General features: G+C 34.3%; 2 protein-coding genes across 4 annotated transcripts; both read right to left on the bottom strand.

Moving 5' to 3' along the window:
* Positions 1-1,600: 1,600 nt before the first annotated feature.
* Positions 1,601-6,302, bottom strand: LOC149547306 (uncharacterized). 3 transcript variants are annotated; one of them, XM_089791589.1, is made up of 4 exons: positions 5,907-6,302; positions 2,430-2,642; positions 2,141-2,337; positions 1,601-1,978 (listed from the first exon to the last, which is right to left on the bottom strand). In XM_089791589.1, exons 2-4 carry the CDS (start codon positions 2,622-2,624, stop codon positions 1,837-1,839), a joined length of 534 nt encoding a protein of 177 aa, XP_089647715.1. In that variant the 5' UTR covers positions 2,625-2,642; positions 5,907-6,302; the 3' UTR covers positions 1,601-1,836. The 3 variants fall into 3 exon arrangements, with proteins under 3 accessions (XP_089647715.1, XP_089647714.1, XP_089647713.1); XM_089791588.1 differs by having other exon boundaries at positions 5,883-6,231; XM_089791587.1 differs by lacking the exon at positions 5,907-6,302 and adding an exon at positions 3,008-3,125.
* On the bottom strand, positions 3,831-5,908 carry LOC149547307 (uncharacterized). Its single transcript, XM_089791586.1, has 2 exons — positions 5,308-5,908; positions 3,831-5,156 (listed from the first exon to the last, which is right to left on the bottom strand). Exon 2 carries the CDS (start codon positions 5,047-5,049, stop codon positions 4,141-4,143), a length of 909 nt encoding a protein of 302 aa, XP_089647712.1. The 5' UTR covers positions 5,050-5,156; positions 5,308-5,908; the 3' UTR covers positions 3,831-4,140.
* Positions 6,303-22,356: the final 16,054 nt, after the last annotated feature.

Here is a 22,356-nt window from a genome sequence, read left to right as displayed (position 1 = left end):
AGGAATATGGCTTTCAACTAATACCTTTTATTTCATACATTGATTACAACCTAATTAAGTTTTTAAAGTCATTATTTATGTAAATAACCCAAATATAACCTTTTATTACTTAACATATAAGTACATTATTTTGTTTAATCTAAGTCTAATAACTAAATTAATGTAGTACTCCAACACAACATGCCTCGTTAATGGACCAAAGAGGGATCATTCTCTTCACTCTTCTAAGGAAATTATAAGAGTCAATTTGGTTCTCCACATCTAGGATGGATCAAGATTAATTTTGATGATGCGTCAAAAGGGAAACTAGGTCTATCAAGAATCAAACTTGTAAGAAATAAAAAAGGAAATATTATTGCGATCGAAAAAAAGCAAGTGGCAAGTAGAACCAACAATTAGGAAAAATGTTTGGTGGAAGTTGAGGTAGTCCTGATGGTATCAAACTTAAGGCCTAAAATCTTCATCTAGAAGGGGATTCGTAGAGTTTGGTCAACATGACTCTCAAAGGGAAAACAAACATGTGGTACCCAAACATATAAATTAGACAAATTCATACACTTTTGGATGAAGTGGATGAGTTTAGAATTTCCCATGTTTGAGAGAAGCTAATTCATTGGTTGATAAGCTCTACAAGGTTGGAATAACAAGACCATTATGAGACCAGTCAGAACGTTTTGAGGACTTCAATACAATCCACCGAGAGGACTTAGATTAAAGGACTTGTAATGGCCCCATGCTGGCTAAAACAAGAAAGGTGGTAGCCTCACTTATTATATGGCATGTGTAAAGAGCATCGGTGTGATTGTGCAGACGATGGGGAGATGTAGATTGAAAGAAGGCTTTAATGGTAAGGATGGCCCCTTTTACTTAAAAAAAATTGAAGCTCATTTTTCTAGAGAATTCGACTGCAAGTTTTTGTTGGGCCTTGAGTCAATGAGATTGCCAAGACAATCATTCCCTGTGATTTTGGTGAAGATTGGTATGCAGTGAGGTAACTGATGGAAGCCAACTTTTCAATGCACACTATTGGCCAGATTCTATCACTTACAGAGGAAATAAGTATGAAACGTTTTTGTAATGTTTTCAGACTGGGCAATGACACTTTTTGGGAGCCCATTTTTCTAATTTTTGGGGATGAATACTACGTCCATGATTGGTGCCCTTGGTCAAATCTAGACATTTCATCTCTTTTCCTTGCATTAGCTTTTATGATCGCTGGAGGGAAAGAAGAGGTGATCTGTGTAGCAAGGGTGTGCCTTGAGTCCAAATGGACCGTAGGTCTAGAAGATGTAGTGAGTAGAGTGGAGGTTGGGTTGGAGGGTAAATGGCAAAGGAAGAACACTCATTTCTACTTGCAAGCCCCACTCAGTGCAGATGGTCATCTGACGGTGCATCAACAACTACCCCAGAAAGGAGGAAGAGCACAACATGGCACATGGTATCCAACTATTAGCAGTGGTAAGTAGTCATCTTGGCATTTTATTCATTAGTTAAACTAGCACTTGTACCTGGGGGGCCAAGATTACATCGATTAAATGCAGAGAATCAGGTGTATATGAAGCATCGTAAGATTATTACTGGAATTGCACATGGAAGTGTGCGACTTAAACATATGTAAATGACATGGTCGTGTTCTGTATAAGTTTTGTTACTTTGCATTTAATAAAGAGCAGATTATGTGCCATCTAACTGCAGTAACAAGCAATTAAGTCTAGAATAGCCATCGTACGTTTTTCTCTGCTGTAAGAAACAGAGTTTCCTCTGTTGGCCAAAAAATAAGAGAGTTATTCTGTTCTTTCGTATATCCTTTGTCTAACTAGTTGAACTTTCTTTCTTTTATTGTGCATTGGCATGCAGGGGAAGGCAAATGAAGTCCGCTGTGCCCAAGCCAATGTTTGCATATGCTCCATTCTCACCATACAGCTCTGTATTAGTGTCTATAAACACTTTCCACTCTCCTTCAGCATTTTGAAAGGCACTGCGTAACAAAATAGCTAACTTCAAAAAGCTCATTCAACATACAAATTGACACAAATTATCAAAAATAAATTAAAAACTCCTACTTTCCACACATATATATATACAACCCAGAATTGTGAATATATCCCAATTACTCAGCAGTGGGATTAAGAAAACTCACTCAAGCACTACTGCAATGATGTCTTGACGCTGAGTGGTAGAGAAAGAAATAGAATGCTCAATGTCCAGGCCACTAGGGCAGAAAAACATATTGGAAGGCACTCTTGAATTCACTTGCTTCAATGGGATACCAAATTCTCCCAAATCAATCCTCTTCATCACCTTGGCCTTCTGTAGTGGACTGCTCTCAACAGACTCCTGCCACACCCACAACAAGAATCTTTTGAACAACAAGAAAAACACAACCAAGTTGAGGGAAAAAATGCCAAAAATTAGGACTTTCTTCATACTTTAGCAAGAGGCATCTTTTGAACAACACTGGTAAGAACACCATCTTCATACTCCTCAGCCTTCAATATATCTGTAAGAGAAGTGGAGGTGGATGCCACTAAAGCCTTCAAAAACATCTGTGTTACGTTGGCCACTGGTATTAAGCTCCTCAACATCTCACACCCCCTCTTCTCATAGATTCCCCCCATTAACATCTCAGACAAATCTCTGCTCTGTACAAAACACCATTATCAGAAATCGCAATAACTCAATCTAAAATAGAAATGCCCATCAACACCCAACTATCAAGTCACTAACCTGGCTAAGAACAGGAAAAAAACGCATCGGCACAAAACACTCAATATACTTTCACAACAATAACGAAAAACAAAGGTCCAAAGTCACTAATATAACTAAAAACAGAGAAGAACCATAAGCACCATCTACAACAATCCAATGACTCAATATACTACTATTTTCGTCATTGTCCTTAACGGCATAAGACAATTTTACAGGCATATGACATTTTATCGGCATACGACAATTTCCCCCACAGTGAAAAGCCTACCGGCTTAATAATTAATTAATTAATAACTACCACTGTAAGAAACATGGATTCCTCGGCACTTCCAGCTTCTGGACAGGAATTTCATGCTAATCTCAATATGCATAGTGTTAGATCTTCTCTGCCTCTGCCCTCACCATTTCCTCTGCTACATATTCGGTTCCAGTTTTCCTCTCCAGGGGGGGCCAACTCCCTTACTATTCATAGGGGATTGATGCGGGTGCAAAGGAAGGCTAGATTGATGCTCGGACCGATCAGTTGTAGGATAGTTACCCAGTTCTATAATGCCGGAAATCCATCCGGACCCCATAGAGCTCACTCAACCGTGGGTGGAGAGGAAAGGGAGGAAGGACCCCAGGTTAGTTCTACCCTATTCGGGCTTTCTCGCCCATCAGGGAGGCGGGCAGTGGCCCGGTCATTCCATCCTGCACATATTTTCTTAGTCCCTACCGGGGGTGGAGGATAGATCTTCCCGCTCTTTCCAGCAAAGCGACTAATCCAAGCAATTAGAAAACAAACGGTGGAGTTCTGAGCGCAAACTGGCAAACGATGGAGCTTGAGTTTGAGCGGTGGAGTCGGAAATTGAACAATAGAGCTGCAGATATCAACGACATCACTTATGTCAACACGAGGCGCTGTTGAAGGCGAACAGTGGACAACATCTCTCTCCTTTCCACGAAGCAGCCCAACTCGGCCACAAAAACAGCTCGGTGCCCACATCGACCTCTTCCCGGCTGCCTCTCTATCATCCGCACTGCTGCATCAGAAGTTTAATTCCGACTGTCGTGAAAATGGAATTCCGTAGAGCTTTACATTCTCCTCTTGCAACTTTAAGAAGTTCTGTTTGAAAACTTGCAGTTGTTGAACATTAACCTCTATTTCATCCCTCAGTTTAGTGTTCTCTGCCACAAGACCATATATTTCCCTTTGCAATTGCTCTATTGTCAAGTTCTGTTCTGATACGCATTCTTCTTTAGAATCTCCAGCAGTTTCAACATTCTTTTTCTCATTTTTACTTTTCAGTTGGTGTTTTCTGCTTTGATGGTATCTAGCTCTAGTTCCCTATCACACACCTCGCCTTGCAATTTTTTTACTTTGAAACTCTGTTCCAATACCAGATTTTCTTTAGCTTGCAATATGATTTCAGCTTTCCTTTACTTGTCCTTCTAAATCTGCACAACACCTTGACGTTTATTGCCTCCATACATTTCATTTCGCAACCTCACATTGCTTGTAGCCAACCTTGCAGCTTGTCCATTGACACAGCCAAGAACAAGTGACATCCTCTTGTAGCTTTTGTTCTCCTTTTGCAGGTTGCTGACCTTTTTTGTAAGAACTTTCAGCTGTTGTCCACTAATCTCATTTTCATTTTGCAGCTTGTTGTTTTCATATCTGATGAATTCTAGCTCCTTGTGCAAATCATTCCTTTCCCACACATCAACCTCATTTTCCTTCCTGAATTTTGTGTTCTCCAATTTAATGATTTTCAGCTCCTTTTGCAAAAGATTCCTATCCTGCACAACCAAAGACATCTCTTGTTTCCAGAAAGCCTTTTCCTTCTTCAATTTATTGTTTTCTATCTTCAGATGTTTAAACTGAATGATTTTTGCTGTTAACTGTTTGACAAGAAGCACATTCTCATCGTGCAATTTGACTTGCATTTCTCTCAATTTGCTTCCAACATTGTAAAATTCTGTGGGCTCTACAACATGGCTGGCCACTTCAGAATCTGAATAAGATAATGTGCTTTCAGATTCCAGATCAGAAGGTATCAGTCTTATAGATTCCTGGTCGGAATGTTTTCTACTCCTTCGGTTGCAATCCTCTGGTTCTGGATCGTGTACTTCTGATACTTCTGAATCAGATTCATGTGTTTCTTGCCTTTTGATGAGTTCCTTAAACGGCTGATTCTTATCATCTGAAGGTTGTTTTCTAAATGGACTCTCCCTAGGAGTTTCACAGGATAATCCATATTTAACTTGAAAGGGTTTAGGGACATTTTGTCTAATTTCCCCCTTGAGATGGTCTAGCTGCTCTGCCAATGAATGGTATGCCCTATAGTACTCTTCAATCATGCTAATGAGCTGCGGTCTCTTATGGTACTAATTTTCAGCTCGTTGAGCGAAAGAATCAGCATCTGCTTCTATAAGACTCAACATGTTCCAAGTCTTCTCGTCTAGCTCTGGCAAATTGTCAACAAAAAAATAGCTTGAAGCACTGGTTCAAATTGAGAAATTGACACAGAAAACAAAATTTTTATCCTAGCACAATCATGTCAGAATGACCCCTGCTGTTATTACTCAGATTTATAATTCCTAAAAAATTATAAGCACCTTCTAGAGCATTACGAAGCCATGCAGATTGGTTTGGACTGTTGCGGCTATCCCTCCACCAAGAATAGGAAGAGCTTCGGGAAAGTTGCTTCATCTTTAACAATATAAGGACTTATTTAGAATCACTTTACTTGGGTTTTTAAACCATCATAGAAACTATTAAGAGGCTATTAAAACTACTAGAGCAGAAAAACTGAAGAGATTCTTAGACCAATTAAAGATCATAAATTTCCTAAAATATTAAAAGAAACAAAGTTTATGCAGAGGGAAAAAAACATAAAAATGCATTCTCTAATATCTAAATAAACAAGAAGACCTTAATAATAGAAACCTAAATGTATGCATGTCCATAAGCCAAACAATCAAATAATCATGAGAGGTATAAGAAAGTTCGCTACGATTTATACAGATGAAGCTTCAGGCAAATAGCAGATGATTCAGGGCATAAATAGATTGACAACCCGAAAGATATTTCCTTTAAAAAGATCAATATGGACTGGAAATTTCATGCATCAAAGTTTCAAGCCCGATAGAATCAAAATGCATTACAAAATGAGAAGGAATGACATCCATGCCTTACAAAACCAAAGAAATCTCACATTCACGCTTAGTCTGCGAGTCTGTATTAAACTCAAAAAATAGAAAGATGGCTTCTCTGTACAACAAACTGCCTATTCCAGTTTTAGAAAATGCATTTTCCCCATTTTCTCATCTATATGCAAAGAACGCAGAACAGGTCAAAATCTTCACAACAGGCATAGCAAATTTCCAAGAGATGAATGAAAGATGCCCGCTTGAACATCAAGCTGCCTATTCCAGATTTAGAAAATGCACTTTCCCCCACTTTTTTATCTAGATACAAAGAATGTAAGCCACTTTAAAATCTTCACAATAGGCATAACATCAAAAAATAAAATGAAAGATGCCTGCTCTCAACATCAAGCTGCCTATTTCAGTTCTCGAAAATGAAAGTTGTTGAAAATTCTCCGTAATGGCACCGACTGAAACGGTGGTTGCCCAGCCCACATTAATCTTGCTGCCTCCGTGCCCAAAGCATGTATCGCATGGTTGGAAGCAGTAAAAATCCTAACACCACGGCGACAACAGTAACAATCCAAGCATTTCGGTGGCTTCTGGTGGCAGGAACAATGGCGAGACGGCAGGCCACACAAATCTGTTCCAAGCAGCTCCGTTTCGAACTCCAGGCATTCAAATCTTGAATTGAACCATTTGCAGGGCCAAACAGGACACTACCCAGCCCCCAGAGAAGTAGCCTATCGGCTAACTTAAGTGTACATCAAAACACACTAATCATAATATCGACACTATTGGTGGTGAGTAGTTGAAACACATACAATTCCTTATTGATGTATTGTATTTAAGATTTTCTTTGAGAAATTGATGTTATAAATGCTAAAAATACTGCCACGAACTTATAAGCTACTATGGTATAAACATTTCTCACATGTGGACTCTAGGCCAAAACTTTCTAAGAAGATTTTTATATTTTGTTACATTTTACGAATACATGATCATATTTAAAGACATTGTAGTTTTGGTTCTCTCCATTCAAATTAGGTGTCCTCTTAATAGCAAAAATTCTATTTTTTATTAATTCATTTGAATTGCTAAAATTCTATCGCTATTTTGGTATATACAAGAAAATCAAACATTGTTATTAATTTTTTTTCAAGGAATTTAATCGTGGTTTAATATTGATAGATTCAAGCAGAAAATCAAAACAAATATCACCGCTGATCTTTCATTGCTGTGTTATGTACATTATGATAAAATGATGAATAATTTTTGTGTTAACATTCTTCTTCTTATTTATGAATAGTGTGGTTGAAAATGTTGATTATTGTTGGGATGACTTAAATATCATATACTAGAACTTGATTTCTAGATTAAAAGTATTAAATAGTCAAAGTTGATTTATTTTTCCAATTTTAATCTCTTCTTTAATGTATGATGTTTAAATGCCACCATCATTGCTAGCCCATAGACGATAAATACAGACTATGATGCCAAACACAGAGCAAGTGAAATGAATTTTTAATTTCTGGATTGGAACATGAAATTAAAATTTCCATAGTTACACCCGGCCTTCAAACTACACCAGGAGCAAAATGCAGCACAACTTTGAAACAGAAATAGATTTGATGGAATGGTAGGAGCAGTTTAGGACCTGCGGAGCTCTCCAAAGCAATTGAGATGTTAATGAAATTGATGAAACTTTAAGAGAAATGAACATATAAACTTTGCGACGCTGGGAAATGCCGTCGTTAACTACAAAGAGCATCGGCATGGTCCCTTATCCAGCATCATCTGCGACGAACCGAAGTTTGTCCGGTCAAACATCACCACCATGTTTAAATGCGTGGTGGTCATGTGCATTGTAGAGATGCTCCATGCATGGTAGCTGATTCCCTTAATTTAAAACAGGATTTAATATTCAGTTTAGGTAAAGCATTTTTTCTCAACAATTATAATTCATAAGCAGTTCATAAGCAGATGATTTCAACATGTAAATATGAAACGAGCATGCTCTAGTCAAAATGTGGCAAATAAATTATCCCATACAGCTAGACTAGCAATTATGCTTGGTCTGATATAACTAGTCTTGCATTTTTAGAGGGTGTATGGGTTAAGCTGATCGTTTGTATATTTTTGATGATTCTCTTGTCAACTTCAAAACTTCTTTCCTTAAAATCTTATGGACAATTTTAATAGTTACATAGTTCCCTCTTTTACAAAAATTGCTTAAAAAATTATCGCAAATACTTTTTGTTAAACACTGAAATAAAAATTGAAAAAAGTTGCAACAAATAGACACTATTTCAATCTTTATCATGTTGGTCTTATAATTAGATGATTTTTTAAAATTAAACAATTATTGAATCCACTAAAATCTTTCAACTATTAACTTTTGATCTTAATTTACAAACTTGGCACTATTTCTCGAATTTTTCCTCCCTATTTGTTTTTTTTAATCACTATCAATCTCTTCACCTCGCTATCTCTGTGTTCTTTTCATATTATTCATCTTACTTGTTCTCCATGACCTCCGTGTCTTTATCCATTCTATATCTCCCGACCCATCTAATTATAATTTCTTATATGAAATGAACAACCTAGCACTTTGAAACAAACACATCGAATTTAGCTTTATCTCATCATCAATTATCATCCTCTCTCTCTCTCTCTCTCTCTCTCTCTCTCTCTCTCTCTCTCTCTCTCTCACACACACACACACACACACACACACACACACACACACACACACACACATGCCCACAATAGATCATCTTAGTCTAAAATTTATATGATCTTCATGTTTAGCTCAAATAAAATTAACAAAATTATGAACTATAGTAGTTTATGTCTAGCTCAAAATGTAAAAACTACCAGAAATTTAGAAAGGATACTGCAAATAAAAAATATTTACAACACAAAAATTAGATGGTTAGGACCTGCATGCATACCGCAAGTTCTTGTTTGGAGCACATGAAATATTCCATATGTTACAAAAACTGCCACATGTCTTTTGCACCCAAGCTTTTATCTCTTTTAATATCACTCAAAAAGTGCTTCATCAAATAATAGAAAGAGCAAGAGATATACTTCGATCCAAACTATTTATTTAGATTCTTATATGAGCATCCTCCAAAGCTTTAAACTATGACTCTACTTGTATTTGCAAGATCTTATTTTTATGTCGCAAATTGTCAAGGATGCAAATGGAAAGAACGACCAAAGGCAACTATTGTCAGTGTTTATCCAAATTTTACATTAACACATAACTTGAATCAAAGCACTATGTAGGAATTAAATATACATGAGAAAATTGATAATATAATTAAATTATTTTTAAATATTTAGCAATTTTTTTAAGTTTTTAGTCTACAATGAAAAATAAATAGAAGAGAGAGAGAACAAGTGATATAGAGTAGTAATTGAGGCCATAATATTTATGTTGAGGAGAAATAATTGAACAAGCCTTGTCTCTTAATTGAATCCCACCCCTATTGAATCATGACATTTATTTTACACTAACACTAAACCTATATATTATACTATTATTTTATTTTATATTTAATTTATACATCATGATTAGTCTAACTTATTTATTTACTTAAATATTTCTAAACACAGTTACATCAAATATTTATTTACTTTTACTTATTTGAAATACATTTCTATTTTCATTTTTGGTAATCCAACTTATACCATATAAAAGTTTACTTCCATTATAATTAAGTATTTTAATAAAAAAATTAGTTTTACTTTCTCAACTTGAATGCTTGAGAACTTGACCACTTGAGTAATTAAACATATGAGTGATGGATGGATACAAAAGAAGTGAAATGAATTATTGTATAAAGGGATCAAAATAGTCTTTCTCCCGCATGTGGATTGTACCTTGCATGTAATGATCCCATCTTTTGGCCTTCACATTCTCCAAAGTCTAAGTGGAGGATAAGAAGAAATTAAATTAATTTCTTATAAAGTCATTCAATTAAAAATTAAAGGTGACTTTGTATTTAATTAATTTAATTTTTTCCAAGGGAGTAGATTCTAGGATATGTATTAATTATTGGAAGGACGGAAGCCGCTCGTGATTTAATTAATTATTGCCAGGGAGGAATTTCTAGGGTATGCATTAATTATTGGAAGGAGGAAGTTTCTAGCTCTTGCAATTAATTAATGTTTTAGTTCTTTCCAGAAGGATGAAGAAAAGGATAAATAGGTTTGAAAGTCATATTGTTGATCGTAAGATGATTATGACTTGCACTTGATAAGAGCTTGGATGTGTGAATCACACTCCTTTCTTTTGGCAATAGAGGACGCTCATTCTTTGTTGTAACATTCTAGACGTCATTCCCTTAGGGTTTGGCCTTTGGAATACTCTTTGTAATTGATTGTAGCATTCTCAGCATTAATATAATTTCAGCCTTGGTTCAGCTTTTGGGCATTCTTGGGTGTCCATTACATTGCATTAACACTTGAGATTAATCCAAACACGACACCTAAGAAATAGACCCAAAATAGGTCTTGAGAAGGGATGCACTACATCCCTCTTTGGCCCATTAAGAATGCACTATTTCCTTGCATTAACACCTAAGATTAATGCAGGCATGAGATCGTGGAAATAGATCCAAAATAGGTCTTGAGAAGGGATGCACTACATCCCTTATTAGCCCATTATGAATGCACTATTTCCTTGATTTAGAAAGGATGAACTCCATCCCTTCTAACCAAGGCCCATAACCCTTAGGATTCCCTTGAGGTCTTTAAATATATCCCCAATTCTTGAAATTAGGTTCAGGTGTCAAGAAACTCCAATAATAGTAAGGAAAATAAATTATGAGTGATTGGTTGAAGGTAAGGGATGTGTTAAGTGGTTAGATCCTACCTCAATACTTACACCATGAAATAGGAGCATTAAAGACAATATATTACGTCCTACTATAATTTTTCCTAGAAAAAATGAGAAGAAAGGAGAAGAAACGGGTACAGATGAAAATAAATGATGATCCCAAATTAAATAGGTGCTAAAGCATCAATCTCTTAAACACCTACAACTTTTCACCAATTCATTCACATCTATCAATAACCTTGTGCATGTAAAACTTGTAATGTAAATATGCTATAACATAAAAATCTAATCAATCACATGCATGAAAATAACCACATGACACAATATTTGTTACCTAGAAACCCTCTAAGGTGAAGGTAAAACTGGGGTGGAGATGACACCCATGAATCTTCACCACTGTAGTAATAAAGCTAATTGGTTAAGGTTATGATGTTTGATCATAAGATATGATCTACCCTATGAGGAGTCTACCCTGTTAAAGGCTTAAGAGACTGTTAGGTCTTACCTTGTTGGAAGATTTAACACTTACAACAAACTAAGGACTCTATTTAGAGATCTATAAAAATATGTCAAGAACACTCTGTTAAGAGATTTTCCCTGATTCAAGTTGATTAAAATTGAGTTAGTACCTATCTATCAATATGTTCTATAAGTAAATTTTGATTCTTCTCCTTGCTATCTAATCCTCTCCTCTAATACAATATTACTGTTGACCTTATGGTCAAATCATTTGTCAATTAGTGTATAAACACTTAATTATTTGGTTGGTTACATTGATACCAAGCTTCATAGAGTCTATCGAGCATCACAAGTAGAAAGTAGTGTAAGTTGAGCTTCATAGAATCTCCTGAGCTTCATAGTGTAAACCAAGCAAGAAGTAGTGTTAACCAAGCTAACAGTGTCTATCAAGCTAGTCATGTTAACAAAGTAGAAGGAAGGTAGTGTTGACCAAGCTACAATGTCAACTGAGCCCTTCAGTGTCTACTGAGTTCTCCAGTGTTCATTGAGTCATTAGTGTAACTGAGTCCATATCTACTCTGAGTGGTCAATGTGGACCGTGCACCAGTATCAATTGAGTGCTAGAGCTTGCTGAGTTGAGTATGTTGTTGAGTGTCAGAATATCACCTGAGTGGTCTATAGAACCTAAGTTATAACATTGAGCTGACTTAGTGAAGATTATTGAATTAGGTATTATAGTCAACTCCAAAAGGTAATTATTTGGATTGGTATATATGTAATACATCTTGTGTGGTCTAAATGAGTGAGTGTAATGAATAAGAAGCTAAATAAATATGGATTGAAGAGTAAAGGATACAAATAGAATAAGGAAACTAAGAGTCTCATCTATCATAGTAAGATGATCATTTCTACATAAAAGGAATCTCAATCATCAAACCAAGTTGATCAAGAGAAGAGATCAACCACTAGTTCATCCTAATAAGTGCATCAGTCAAATCCTCTAATAAGGTGGTCTTAACAATCTTATGCTAAATCTCCTAACTGAGTGCATACTTCATTGTATTGTATAAATTCTTTTACAAGGTGGACCTAACAACCCTTATTGCTCCTAACAGAGAAGATCACCAAAAGTGATTATTTGTAAGCCTTAACTGACCAACTTTGTAGTATAGTACTAAAGCTTATGTGTATCATCCCCACCTAGTTTTACTTTCTATTTGGAAGGTTTCTGGGTTACCAATCATTGTGTCAACTATTATGAATGTTTTATTTCTTTTAGTCTTTCATACATGTAATTAAGATTGGATTAGCTTAAAGAGGATTGACTGGTGAATTCAACTTAAAAATTTATTAGTTCCTGATTTAGCCTCCCTCTTAGTTAACTAGCCCACCATTTATTTCCAACAATTACTTGTCTTTCCCTTTCACTTCACTACTATGAATAGGTCACTTGCTCTGTTAGATTATAAAAAAATCCTTTCACTGACTTATGATTTAATCTTGATTCTTGACTTGCATGTTACTCCTTGTTTGCACACACATCCACACACTTATCACACAAACACACTCTTTGATCTTAGTTAAGATCATCGCTATTTAAAGAGTTTCATAATGAGTTCTACAGATGCTTCTATATTCTACCTCTCCATTTGAATCATTGAACACACAACATAGGAATTTGTGATCCATGTCATGTAAATATTCTATGACAACCTCTATAAGTATTAAATGTTTTGGAACAACCTCTTCAAAATTTAAATGTTCCTTCTAAGTTAGCCTAATAATCATTTTGCCTCAAACTCTTTCATTCCTAAATTTTTTGTAAACTCTCCATTTCTCACTCGTTACTATTTCCTAATGCTCGACCTATATTACTCTTTTGATAATCAACATGTAATGTGCTTGACATAGACTATGTAACTCGATACTTGTATACTTGATACTTTCTCGGTCGCTAATCATCTTGGCTTGTATATAAAATGCTATGTGACCATAAACTTACTTAGCTCCTATAGAGCTTGGTGCATACTTTCTTATGTACATGAATCTGTCTATATAGAGTAGCTCGGCCGTAGTAATGAGCATTTGACTCTGCCTTGTAAATGACTAAGTGGTTGACACTAATAGACAACAATGGTTAGAGATACCAATAATCTCCCCCTTTGACATTAGTGGAAAAATCACATTTTCATTTTTACATCTTTTCAATACAATCTGATAATTAAGCTCCCCCCTTAAGTCTTATGCCAATAAATAAATAATGCAAAAAATGAATAAAAGATCCATTTCACCTTTATTCAAATATATTTTTCTCCCTTTTGATTACCCCTTTTTGACATCTCATTCACAATTCAAAACTCTTTCCCCCTTGTTTTTGAATACTATATGTCACTACTGTTGGGGTTGAATGGGTGGAAGTAATCCATATTTTTCAATGAATTTCTTATGAACTATGGTAATCATGGACAATGTATGATCCCATGCAGTTCAATCTACCTCCAATATAAAAATCTTGCAACCAAATCAATTAAACTATCAATCACTGAAAGATTATGATCTTCTTTGATAAGATCTTGGGTGGTTGTCAATTCTCTCTACATCACCTCCAAATGAGGTATCATCACTTCTTGAATAGAGGTCAATTTGGATCTCAGATTGTTGTCAGCTACTTGAAGCTCAGCCAATGTGCCTTGAGCATTCAGTAGATTATTGTAGTGGTCAATGCTTGATCATGTTGAGCTTAAAATAATATTTGTTGGATCTCTTCATCTCCACCTGAATTTTATTTATTTGTGCCTAAATATTATTAGTGAACCTTGGCAAATCTAACAAAATTGTGTACAAATATTGTACCTTCTAAGTTAGTTCAATCATAACTTGTACTCTATCTTGTAGTTGCACTTTCTTCTCGAAAATGGTTATGGAGACTTTGTCCACAACCTTAGTGTCAAATCTTCTCATTCACCAATCAATTAGCTTCTCATTTGATTCAATGTTACCAACATTCACTTGATCAACTAAGTTTACAAGCTAGTTGGTGATTGGTGCATCTTCACCAAAATTTTGAATGTCAAAAGCATCAATAAAAATACATGCTTTACATCATGAAGTACCTATTTCTTGTTGTGCTCTCTTCTTATGTTTTCTTGTGTGTTTTTCTTCACCAAAACTTCTTTGAGCAAAATTGTTTTCTCCAATGTGAGATTTGCTAGATCAAGTTGTGGCATCTCTATTATTTCATTGAGACTAACCTCAATATCTAGTGAAACATCTTTTATTGCATTCCTCTTTCTTCTAGGTGAAGGAGCCTTGTTTTTGGACACTACCTTAGGAGTTAGTGAAGGGGTGTCACCATTTGGTCTTGCTTGTGCATCTAAGCTCGAGAAAATAATCTTTGGACTTGGTTAATCTTTATTTGATTCTTTTCTTTCCTTAATATGAGGTGCTGAAACAATCTTCTTATTTACACTTATTTCTTTGTCTTCACCATCTACCTCTGTATCTGTGAGCCTTGACTACTCGGCCTCTGGAGTGTTAGGGGTGTCATTATGTATAGGGGACATGATGCCTTGTAGACTAGACACACCTAAACTTTATCCACTACTATAATCATCTTCGATGTTTATAGTGCGTGTCTCTACTTTCTTTGTTGATAACCCAAAAATATTGCTCCAAAAATGTGTCTTGTTGCTCCTAGGATAAATTAGGCATTACTTTGATTGATGCATTAGTCATTATCTTACTCTCTTCCTTCTCTTCCTATTCCCATCTTCTCTTCAGTCTATCAAATAGATCTTGAAGTATCATTTTCTCTATTTCATTAGGAGCTAGTTTGAAATTTGAGATCATTTCTACCATAGCCTCCTCAATTTTATTTCTATCATCACTATCTAGTCTATCATACTTTGCAAATCTGAAACTAGATAAATCTAGGGAGCTCTTTTTCCTGCACATACCTCATCAATAGACTTTGATTTCCTCTTAGGTAGTCCTCTCACTAGTCTACTTCTTTTGGTCCTGGGGGCACTAGGCTCTGTAGTCTTTGCTACTTTTTGCTTTGCAGTTTTCTCAACACTAGAAGCTGCCCTAGTCCTTGACTTATTTGGTGTGGAGGTATCACTACTAGCTTCTTCTTTGTTCCTTGAGCCTTCTTTCTTGGTGGTATGACAAAAACTAGGGCTTTTCCCTTGTCACTTTCTTCTTCTTCTTCATCTTCCTCATCACTACTTTCTTCTTCTTAATCAAGTCACCAAGACCCTGTGTTAATTGTAATGGTTCTTTTGCTTTGCCTATGGTGCCCAATTTAGCTTCTAGGTCTTAAATAATTTTCTTCCTTTTCTTCTCCTTAGAAGCTATCTTTATGTTCACATTTATCCTTTATTTGGCTTCTCCATATCTACCAAAAGGTTTAGCCTCAACATGTATCTCTTCTTTCAATAGTGCATCAATATTTGCACTCATTACATCACTATTTATCTCATATTCAAAACTTTGTAACCAAGCCTTCCTCAACTTCACTACCTATACAAAGGTGTTGTGTGTATCCACAAGAAAACATATGTCAGTGTAATATTTTGTGATCAACTCTTTAGGTATCCTCATTCTCCTTTTCATCCTTTGCTTAATTTCATCAAAATAAGTGTTCATTAAATATTCTCAAAATTTTGTTCCAATTGAGTAATATACTTATTTATCTTTCTTGTCATTGGTTTTCCTTGCTCCCATTAAACATCACCAATACCACAAAAACACTTCTCAATATAACAAAATATATAAACAATGAGGGATCAAAACTTACACATTGAATTGTTCACTTTTCTTATGGATGACAAGTTCTCTGCAAGTTGTAGTCTTTGTAGCTTGGGAATATCATACTAATGGTCTTTCATTACTATATTTCACACTTGATCCATAGCCATACAAGGCACACTATACAATCTACTCGATTGATAGAGTTTATGAGATATAACCCTCACTAAAAATTCAATTAATGGATCAAAGATGTTTGTAATGGATGGACCATGTCCATTCCACTTAGTTCTTGTGTTTTCCTTAATTTCTTCATGGCTCAAACATAGCACGGTTTTCTTATTTTCTAGGTTTGGATAGCTTGTAACCCTATGTATAATTTTCTTTGTGATTTCCATGGGTCCATTCTATAGTCAATACTTTTATCCACTCGATTCTAAAATTTCTCAGGAACTCTAAGGTATAAGTTAACCCATTCCTTTCAACAATTTGAAATTTGTCCTTCAAGATTCCTTAATTGCATGGCTTCTCATAAACTTCTTTGATTTTGTAATCTCCTACTTCTCCAATTTTACACATATAACAACATCTGACATCATCAATCATAATGACTATAGGTGGTATCAAAGATAGCACATCTAGCAAGTCTCCTTTCATAGAAATCTCTAGAATACCATGAAACTTTAGTAGAGGACAAGGATCACTCTTCAATGATTGGTTCAAACAGTCCTTTAGTCTCAAATTCTTCATATGAGAATTGTTTTATGTGAATGAAAATTTCCTTTCTCCTTTTTAGGAAATCCTTTAGATCTTGTCTTTCCTTCTTAAGTTTCTATAGTATGAGTTAGATATCAATAACCAAATTGTCAATAACCTTATCTAGCTTGAATTCCTCCATCTCCAAGATCTAATCTCCAAGAGATTAAGATTCTCTTAGGGAGCTTGGCTCTGATACCAATTGTTTATTGATGGATTAATAAATAGGATAAACAAGATATTGAGAGGGGTGGGTGAATCAGAATCTTAAACACTTAAAATGTTTCACTAATTTAGTCATATTTGTCAATAACTATGCGCATATAAAACTTGTAATGAAAATCTTCTATAAAATATAAATATGATCAGTCAGAGGAATGCCACATAATACAATACTTGTTACCCAAAAAGCCTCCAAGGTGAAGGTAAAACTGTGGTGGGGATGACACCCACAAATCTTCACTATTGTAGTAATAAAGTTGACTAGTTAAGGTTACAATGTTTGATCATAAGATATGATCTACCTTGTGAGCAGCCTACCCTATTAAAGGCTTAAGAGACTGCTAGGTATCACCTTGCTAGAGGATTTAACACTTACAAAAAAGTAAGGACTTTGTTAGTAGATTTAAGAAGATACGTGAAGACCACTCTGTTAAGAGATTTATCCTGATTCAAGTTGATTAATACTGTTTCAATACCTAACTCTCGATATGCTCTATAAGATGGTTTTTGAGTCTTTTCCTTGCTAAATGATCCTCTCCTCTAATATGATATTACTTTTTTTTCACTTTTACTTCATTGCTAAGAATAGGTCACTTTCTCTATTAGATGATAATAAAATAGTTTCACTAACTTCTAATCTAATCTCGATTCTTCAGTTGCATGTTACTCCTTGTTTGCACACACACACTCTCTTCATCTAATCTAGGTTAAGATCATCACTATTTAAAGAGTTTCAAAAAGAGTTTTCTAGATTCTTCTATATTTTTCCTCTTCATCTAAATTGTTGAACACACAACATAGGGATCTATGAGCCATGTTGTGTAAATATTTTGTAACAACCTCTATAAGTATTAAATATTCTGTAATAACCTCTTCAAAATTTAAATGTTCCTTCCAAGTTAGCCTGATAATAATTTTGCCTAAAACTCTATTCTATTCTTGAATTTTATGTAAACTCTTTATTTCTTCTTGATACTAAACATTGGTAGTGTAAGGCCTATATTAACCTTTTGGTGCTTGGCATGTATTATTGTCCACACACACTATGTAACTTGAGACTTGTATACTTGATATTTTCTAGATCATTGATGGGCTCAACTTGTATAGAAAATTCTTTGTGAACATTCACTTAGCTCCTATAGCTCTTGGTACATACTTTCTTATGTACATGATTCAACCTATATAGAGTAGCTTGGTCATAGTGATGATTGTCTAACTCTACCTTGGAAATGACCAAGTGGTTGACACTAATAGAAAATAATGATTAGAGATACCAACACATGCCTAATCAGTAGTCTTAGGTTTAACTTGTGAAATCAAACAAATTTATTCTCTTATTTTTTGTCTTGTTGTCACTCTTCTTCTAACATTATCAATGATATGACTATCAAGATGATTCCTTGCAATATAAATAAGATCTCTCTATTCTTCTCTAAGATCTTCCTCAATCTATGTATTTATTTCATTATCTAATTCAAATAATTGTCCTTTTTTTTTTTATAATGATGTATCAATGGTCTTGGACTTGGACAAGTCCAATTTAAATTGTCATTAGAATCATAATCAAGCATTCATTCTTGAACCTAAAATCATTCATCAAAACTAACATTTACACTCTCAAGAATGTGAATCTCAATTTCAAATTGTAATATATATATGCCTCCCTCTTAGTAGAATAACCAATAAAGATACCTTTATCACTTCTTGGATCAAACTCTCCTACGTAATTTCATCTTTTTACATAACACATACTCCCAATTTTTTTTAAATACTTCATCTTGGGGGTATGAGCAAACCATAATTTGTAAGGAGACTTATGTGGTCGTTGTTTGATATAAATTTAGTTCATAGTGAATATTACAGTAGTCATTTCTCCTCTTGGATAAACATGCTCTACTTTACCTTCAAGGAACATTTCTCTAGCTTCTTCACTTACTATCATGTTACTTCATTTTATTATCCCATTTTTTTGTGGAGCTTGAGGTGCTAAAACTTTCCTAGGAACTACATTATCCTCACAAAAAATATTAAATGGATTTGATGTTAATTGTACATATTTTTCATACCTTGGACATTTGATTCTAATACCAAATTCATTTTCTACTTTAGCCTTGTATATCTTAAATTTTCTAAAATCCTAATATTTCTCCCCTAAAGATGCAACCCACATCATTCTAGTGTAATCATCAATAAACATAATGAAATATCTCTCACCTAGAAAGTTTTAGTCTTTGTAGGACCACATACATCTTTATGAATAGTTTTTTACTTTTTTGAAGTAGTGAATGTCTTGCTAGGAAAATTACTCTTCTTCTATTGAGCCATTACATATCCCTTGAACATTGTATAAAAAGGTTTCATGATCTTTCATAGATCTCATAAAACATTAGAGTTACTCACCTTCACGATGTTACAAAAGTAAAAAGTTGTGTCATCTTTTAGGTTGATTTACTAGAATGACTAAATTTAAGTATTTCTATTTAAAACTCAATTTTCTTCAAACATATGATCTAGATAAATTTATTCTAGCTAACTTATATAAGTTCTCACATTTTTGCAACTAGAAATATCTATTAAATGCATATTTTATACCAATTTCTATCTAATTACTAAAGAAATAAAATTATTTTAGAAAAGTGACATTTTAATAAATCTTATGCTTTTTAATGATATTTTTCTAATAACATATAAGCACCATTTTCTAGATCTCAAAGTCAATAATATACTCATATAGAGTTTATTGTAATTGGATTAAACATTGTATATTGTAATTAAAAAATACTACAAGTACATATTTTTGATACTTGAGAACATATTGATTTTGAGAAAGAAAAAAATAGTAAATCATATGTAAGAAATTTGTAAAGCATATGACATTCTGTAGGAGAGAGTCATCTTCAAGTATGTATAGGATTTCTTTTGGTTAGAATAGATTTGTAATGAAAATATGGTGGGAGATGAAAACTATCAATTCAAAGTTAGTTTAAATTTGTATTGTTATAAAAGAGAAAATATAGATCACAACTTTCTTGATATTCATGTCTCTATGTACTCTAAAGCACGTATATGTACTAATGTCATGTTGCAGATACAAGTACACACTGACAAAGTTATGTTGAAGGTGGCTCACATGCAGGAGCTACTTGTTTACTAGGGAAATGCCCCTTGTATGGTTGCATGTGTGCCTCTAAATGTTTTGCCCAATGATCGCACTCCTCCTCATGGTCCTTGGTGAGGCCGAAGTAGATCTGCTCGTTGCACATAGACCCCAAAGTCCCAACCTCATCACTACTCTCTTGGTGGTGGTTTTTGTGTTCGTCACCTCTGAGACTCGTCTCCTCAAAGGCTGGGCTTGGGTTGGTCCTCAATGGCTCCCCTTGCTACCACTGATGCAGGTTGGCCGTCTAGTCGCTTTGACCCTGAGTGGGCTTTCCCTCGGCTAAATTTAGGCATTTCTCCTCCTAGGATTGAGGAAAATAAAGAAAATGATGCTGATAAAGATGCTGTTGATGCTAATGGTTGGGCTCCCCCTGAGCCAACCAGTAACCCCAAGGATTTTTGGGGTTTTGATGATAAAGACCCTCCTTCAGCTAGCACTATTCTTGCAACCTAAAGGCTTTATGTTTTTATCTTATATATGTTTATTTGATGAATAGTTGATCATCGACCTTGAGCTATTTAAACTCACTAGGTGATCTTGTATCCACAACCCCTTTTTTGTGAATATGTATCTCTAAATTATAATTAATGGAAAAGGTACTTTCATAAAAAATATAGATCAAATTTTTTTTTTTACTTTTTATTGACCTAGCTATGTATGTCATCTATAACTTAATCTGAGATAAAAGGGGAAAATATTTATTTACACATAATTTATGGTGGGAATTAGACCCCTAATTTTCAATGTTCTTCAAGAACTAAAAAATCATCTTTAAAAATTACAAAAGTATATCAATTGTTATTCCAAATAATCATTAAAACAAAAATCCTAACCTTGATCCATTTCTACACATTTCATTCATTTACTTCATTTTCAAATTCTAAATAATAATACCACTTTTATGTCATTGATGTTAAACAATTATAGAAAATCTTCTATCTAATAACCAACTATCATCCACTTTTGCAACAAAACAATTGATTTCATCAATATTTAAATGAAATATGTTACCTCTTGTTCTTGTACCTATGAAAATCCTTGATTATAAATGCCTTCTTAGTGAATTGTAGATGATTTCCCTTATCAACAAGCTGTCCAATACTCAACAAGTTATATTTTCTAAGACCAAAAAAAATACATCTTTAGTGTTAGGCTTAACATAAAGAGTAATAGATCATTTTCGCTTAATAGGACAAGCTGCATTGTTGCCAACTCGTACTCCACCACCATCATAGCTATTAAATTCAATAATTTTATTTATGTCACCTTCCATGTGGTGTGAATGTCCACTGTCTATTATCCGATCAAGTTTATTTTTATCAACATGTGAAACAAGTGCCTTTTCCTTCTTAATAGAAATTTCTTCTTTTACAGAAACAAATCAAATTTCATCTTCATCACCACTATCTAGAAATTTAATCTATTTAAATTTAGTTTCATCATTGGTCACATATAGACATTCCTTACGAATCTTTGATTTGTAAGATCTTCTTAGTCTAATCATTGATTCTTTCTTACAACAACTATGAGACAAATAACTAATTTTCTTGCAATGTTAACAAAACAAAAGAAATTTTCTTACCTTCCTCTTCTCTTTTTACAATCACTAAAAGAATCTCATCAATATTATATTCTTCTTCCTAGATCTCTATGCAATCTCTTGCATAGTCTTCATTAATTCTTACACTCTTTGTTAGTACTCTTTTATCATGTACAATAGGTTTGAAAGTTGTCCCAACTCTAGGAAATGTATCTCTTAATCTACTAGTTCAAAAAATATTGCAAAATCTGAATGAAAGATTCTCTATTAAAATTATTTACAAGAGGAATAACTTCTTTATTATTGTTTAGCTTATTGACATAACTAGGAGTTAAGGATCTAATAATCTTATACTAGACTTAATATTTTGATAAATCTCATATAGAGCCTTTTATGCCTATGTCAATCTTGGCAATTCTTTGCACATATTGTTGGAAGTCTTAATTGCGAAACTTAGATACAGAGAGGGGTTGAATCAGGATTTGTAACACTTAAACCTTTTTCATCTTTTAACAAAATTTTAGTGCATTTACCACATTTTCCATGTCATATCGAAATGCATGGATAACATAACTTGTAAAATCAAACTATAGTAACATGTAGATCTAATCTATCAATCACATTCATGCAAAGATAACTTTCCATTTTTCATCATCACAAACAACACTTAAGAAAAAATCTTCAAGGCAAAACTACCTCTCAATACCCATATCCTCATTTACTAAACATCTTACAATCTTGGTTTTGCATGGCATAAATCAGAGAGATCAAGCTGATCAGAAC

Source organism: Cupressus sempervirens, chromosome 7 (assembly GCF_028749045.1).
Source record: "Cupressus sempervirens isolate cs-2001-9-10 chromosome 7, ASM2874904v1, whole genome shotgun sequence".
NCBI classification, from domain to species: domain Eukaryota; kingdom Viridiplantae; phylum Streptophyta; class Pinopsida; order Cupressales; family Cupressaceae; genus Cupressus; species Cupressus sempervirens.
The sequence above is the reverse complement of the archived record's forward strand: the minus strand, read 5'-3'. Positions and strand labels throughout refer to the sequence as shown.

Excerpts from the sequence above, each read along its gene's own strand:
- LOC149547306 (XM_089791587.1), bottom strand. Across the intron at positions 2,338-2,429 it reads AAAAGATGCCTCTTGCTAAA|GAGTCTGTTGAGAGCAGTCC; the intron begins GTATGAAGAAAG and ends TGGGTGTGGCAG. Across the intron at positions 1,979-2,140 it reads ATCATTGCAGTAGTGCTTGA|TGCCTTTCAAAATGCTGAAG; the intron begins GTGAGTTTTCTT and ends TTTGTTACGCAG.
- LOC149547307 (XM_089791586.1), bottom strand. The coding sequence starts at position 5,049 with ATGATTGAAGAGTACTATAGGGCATACCATTCATTGGCAGAGCAGCTA.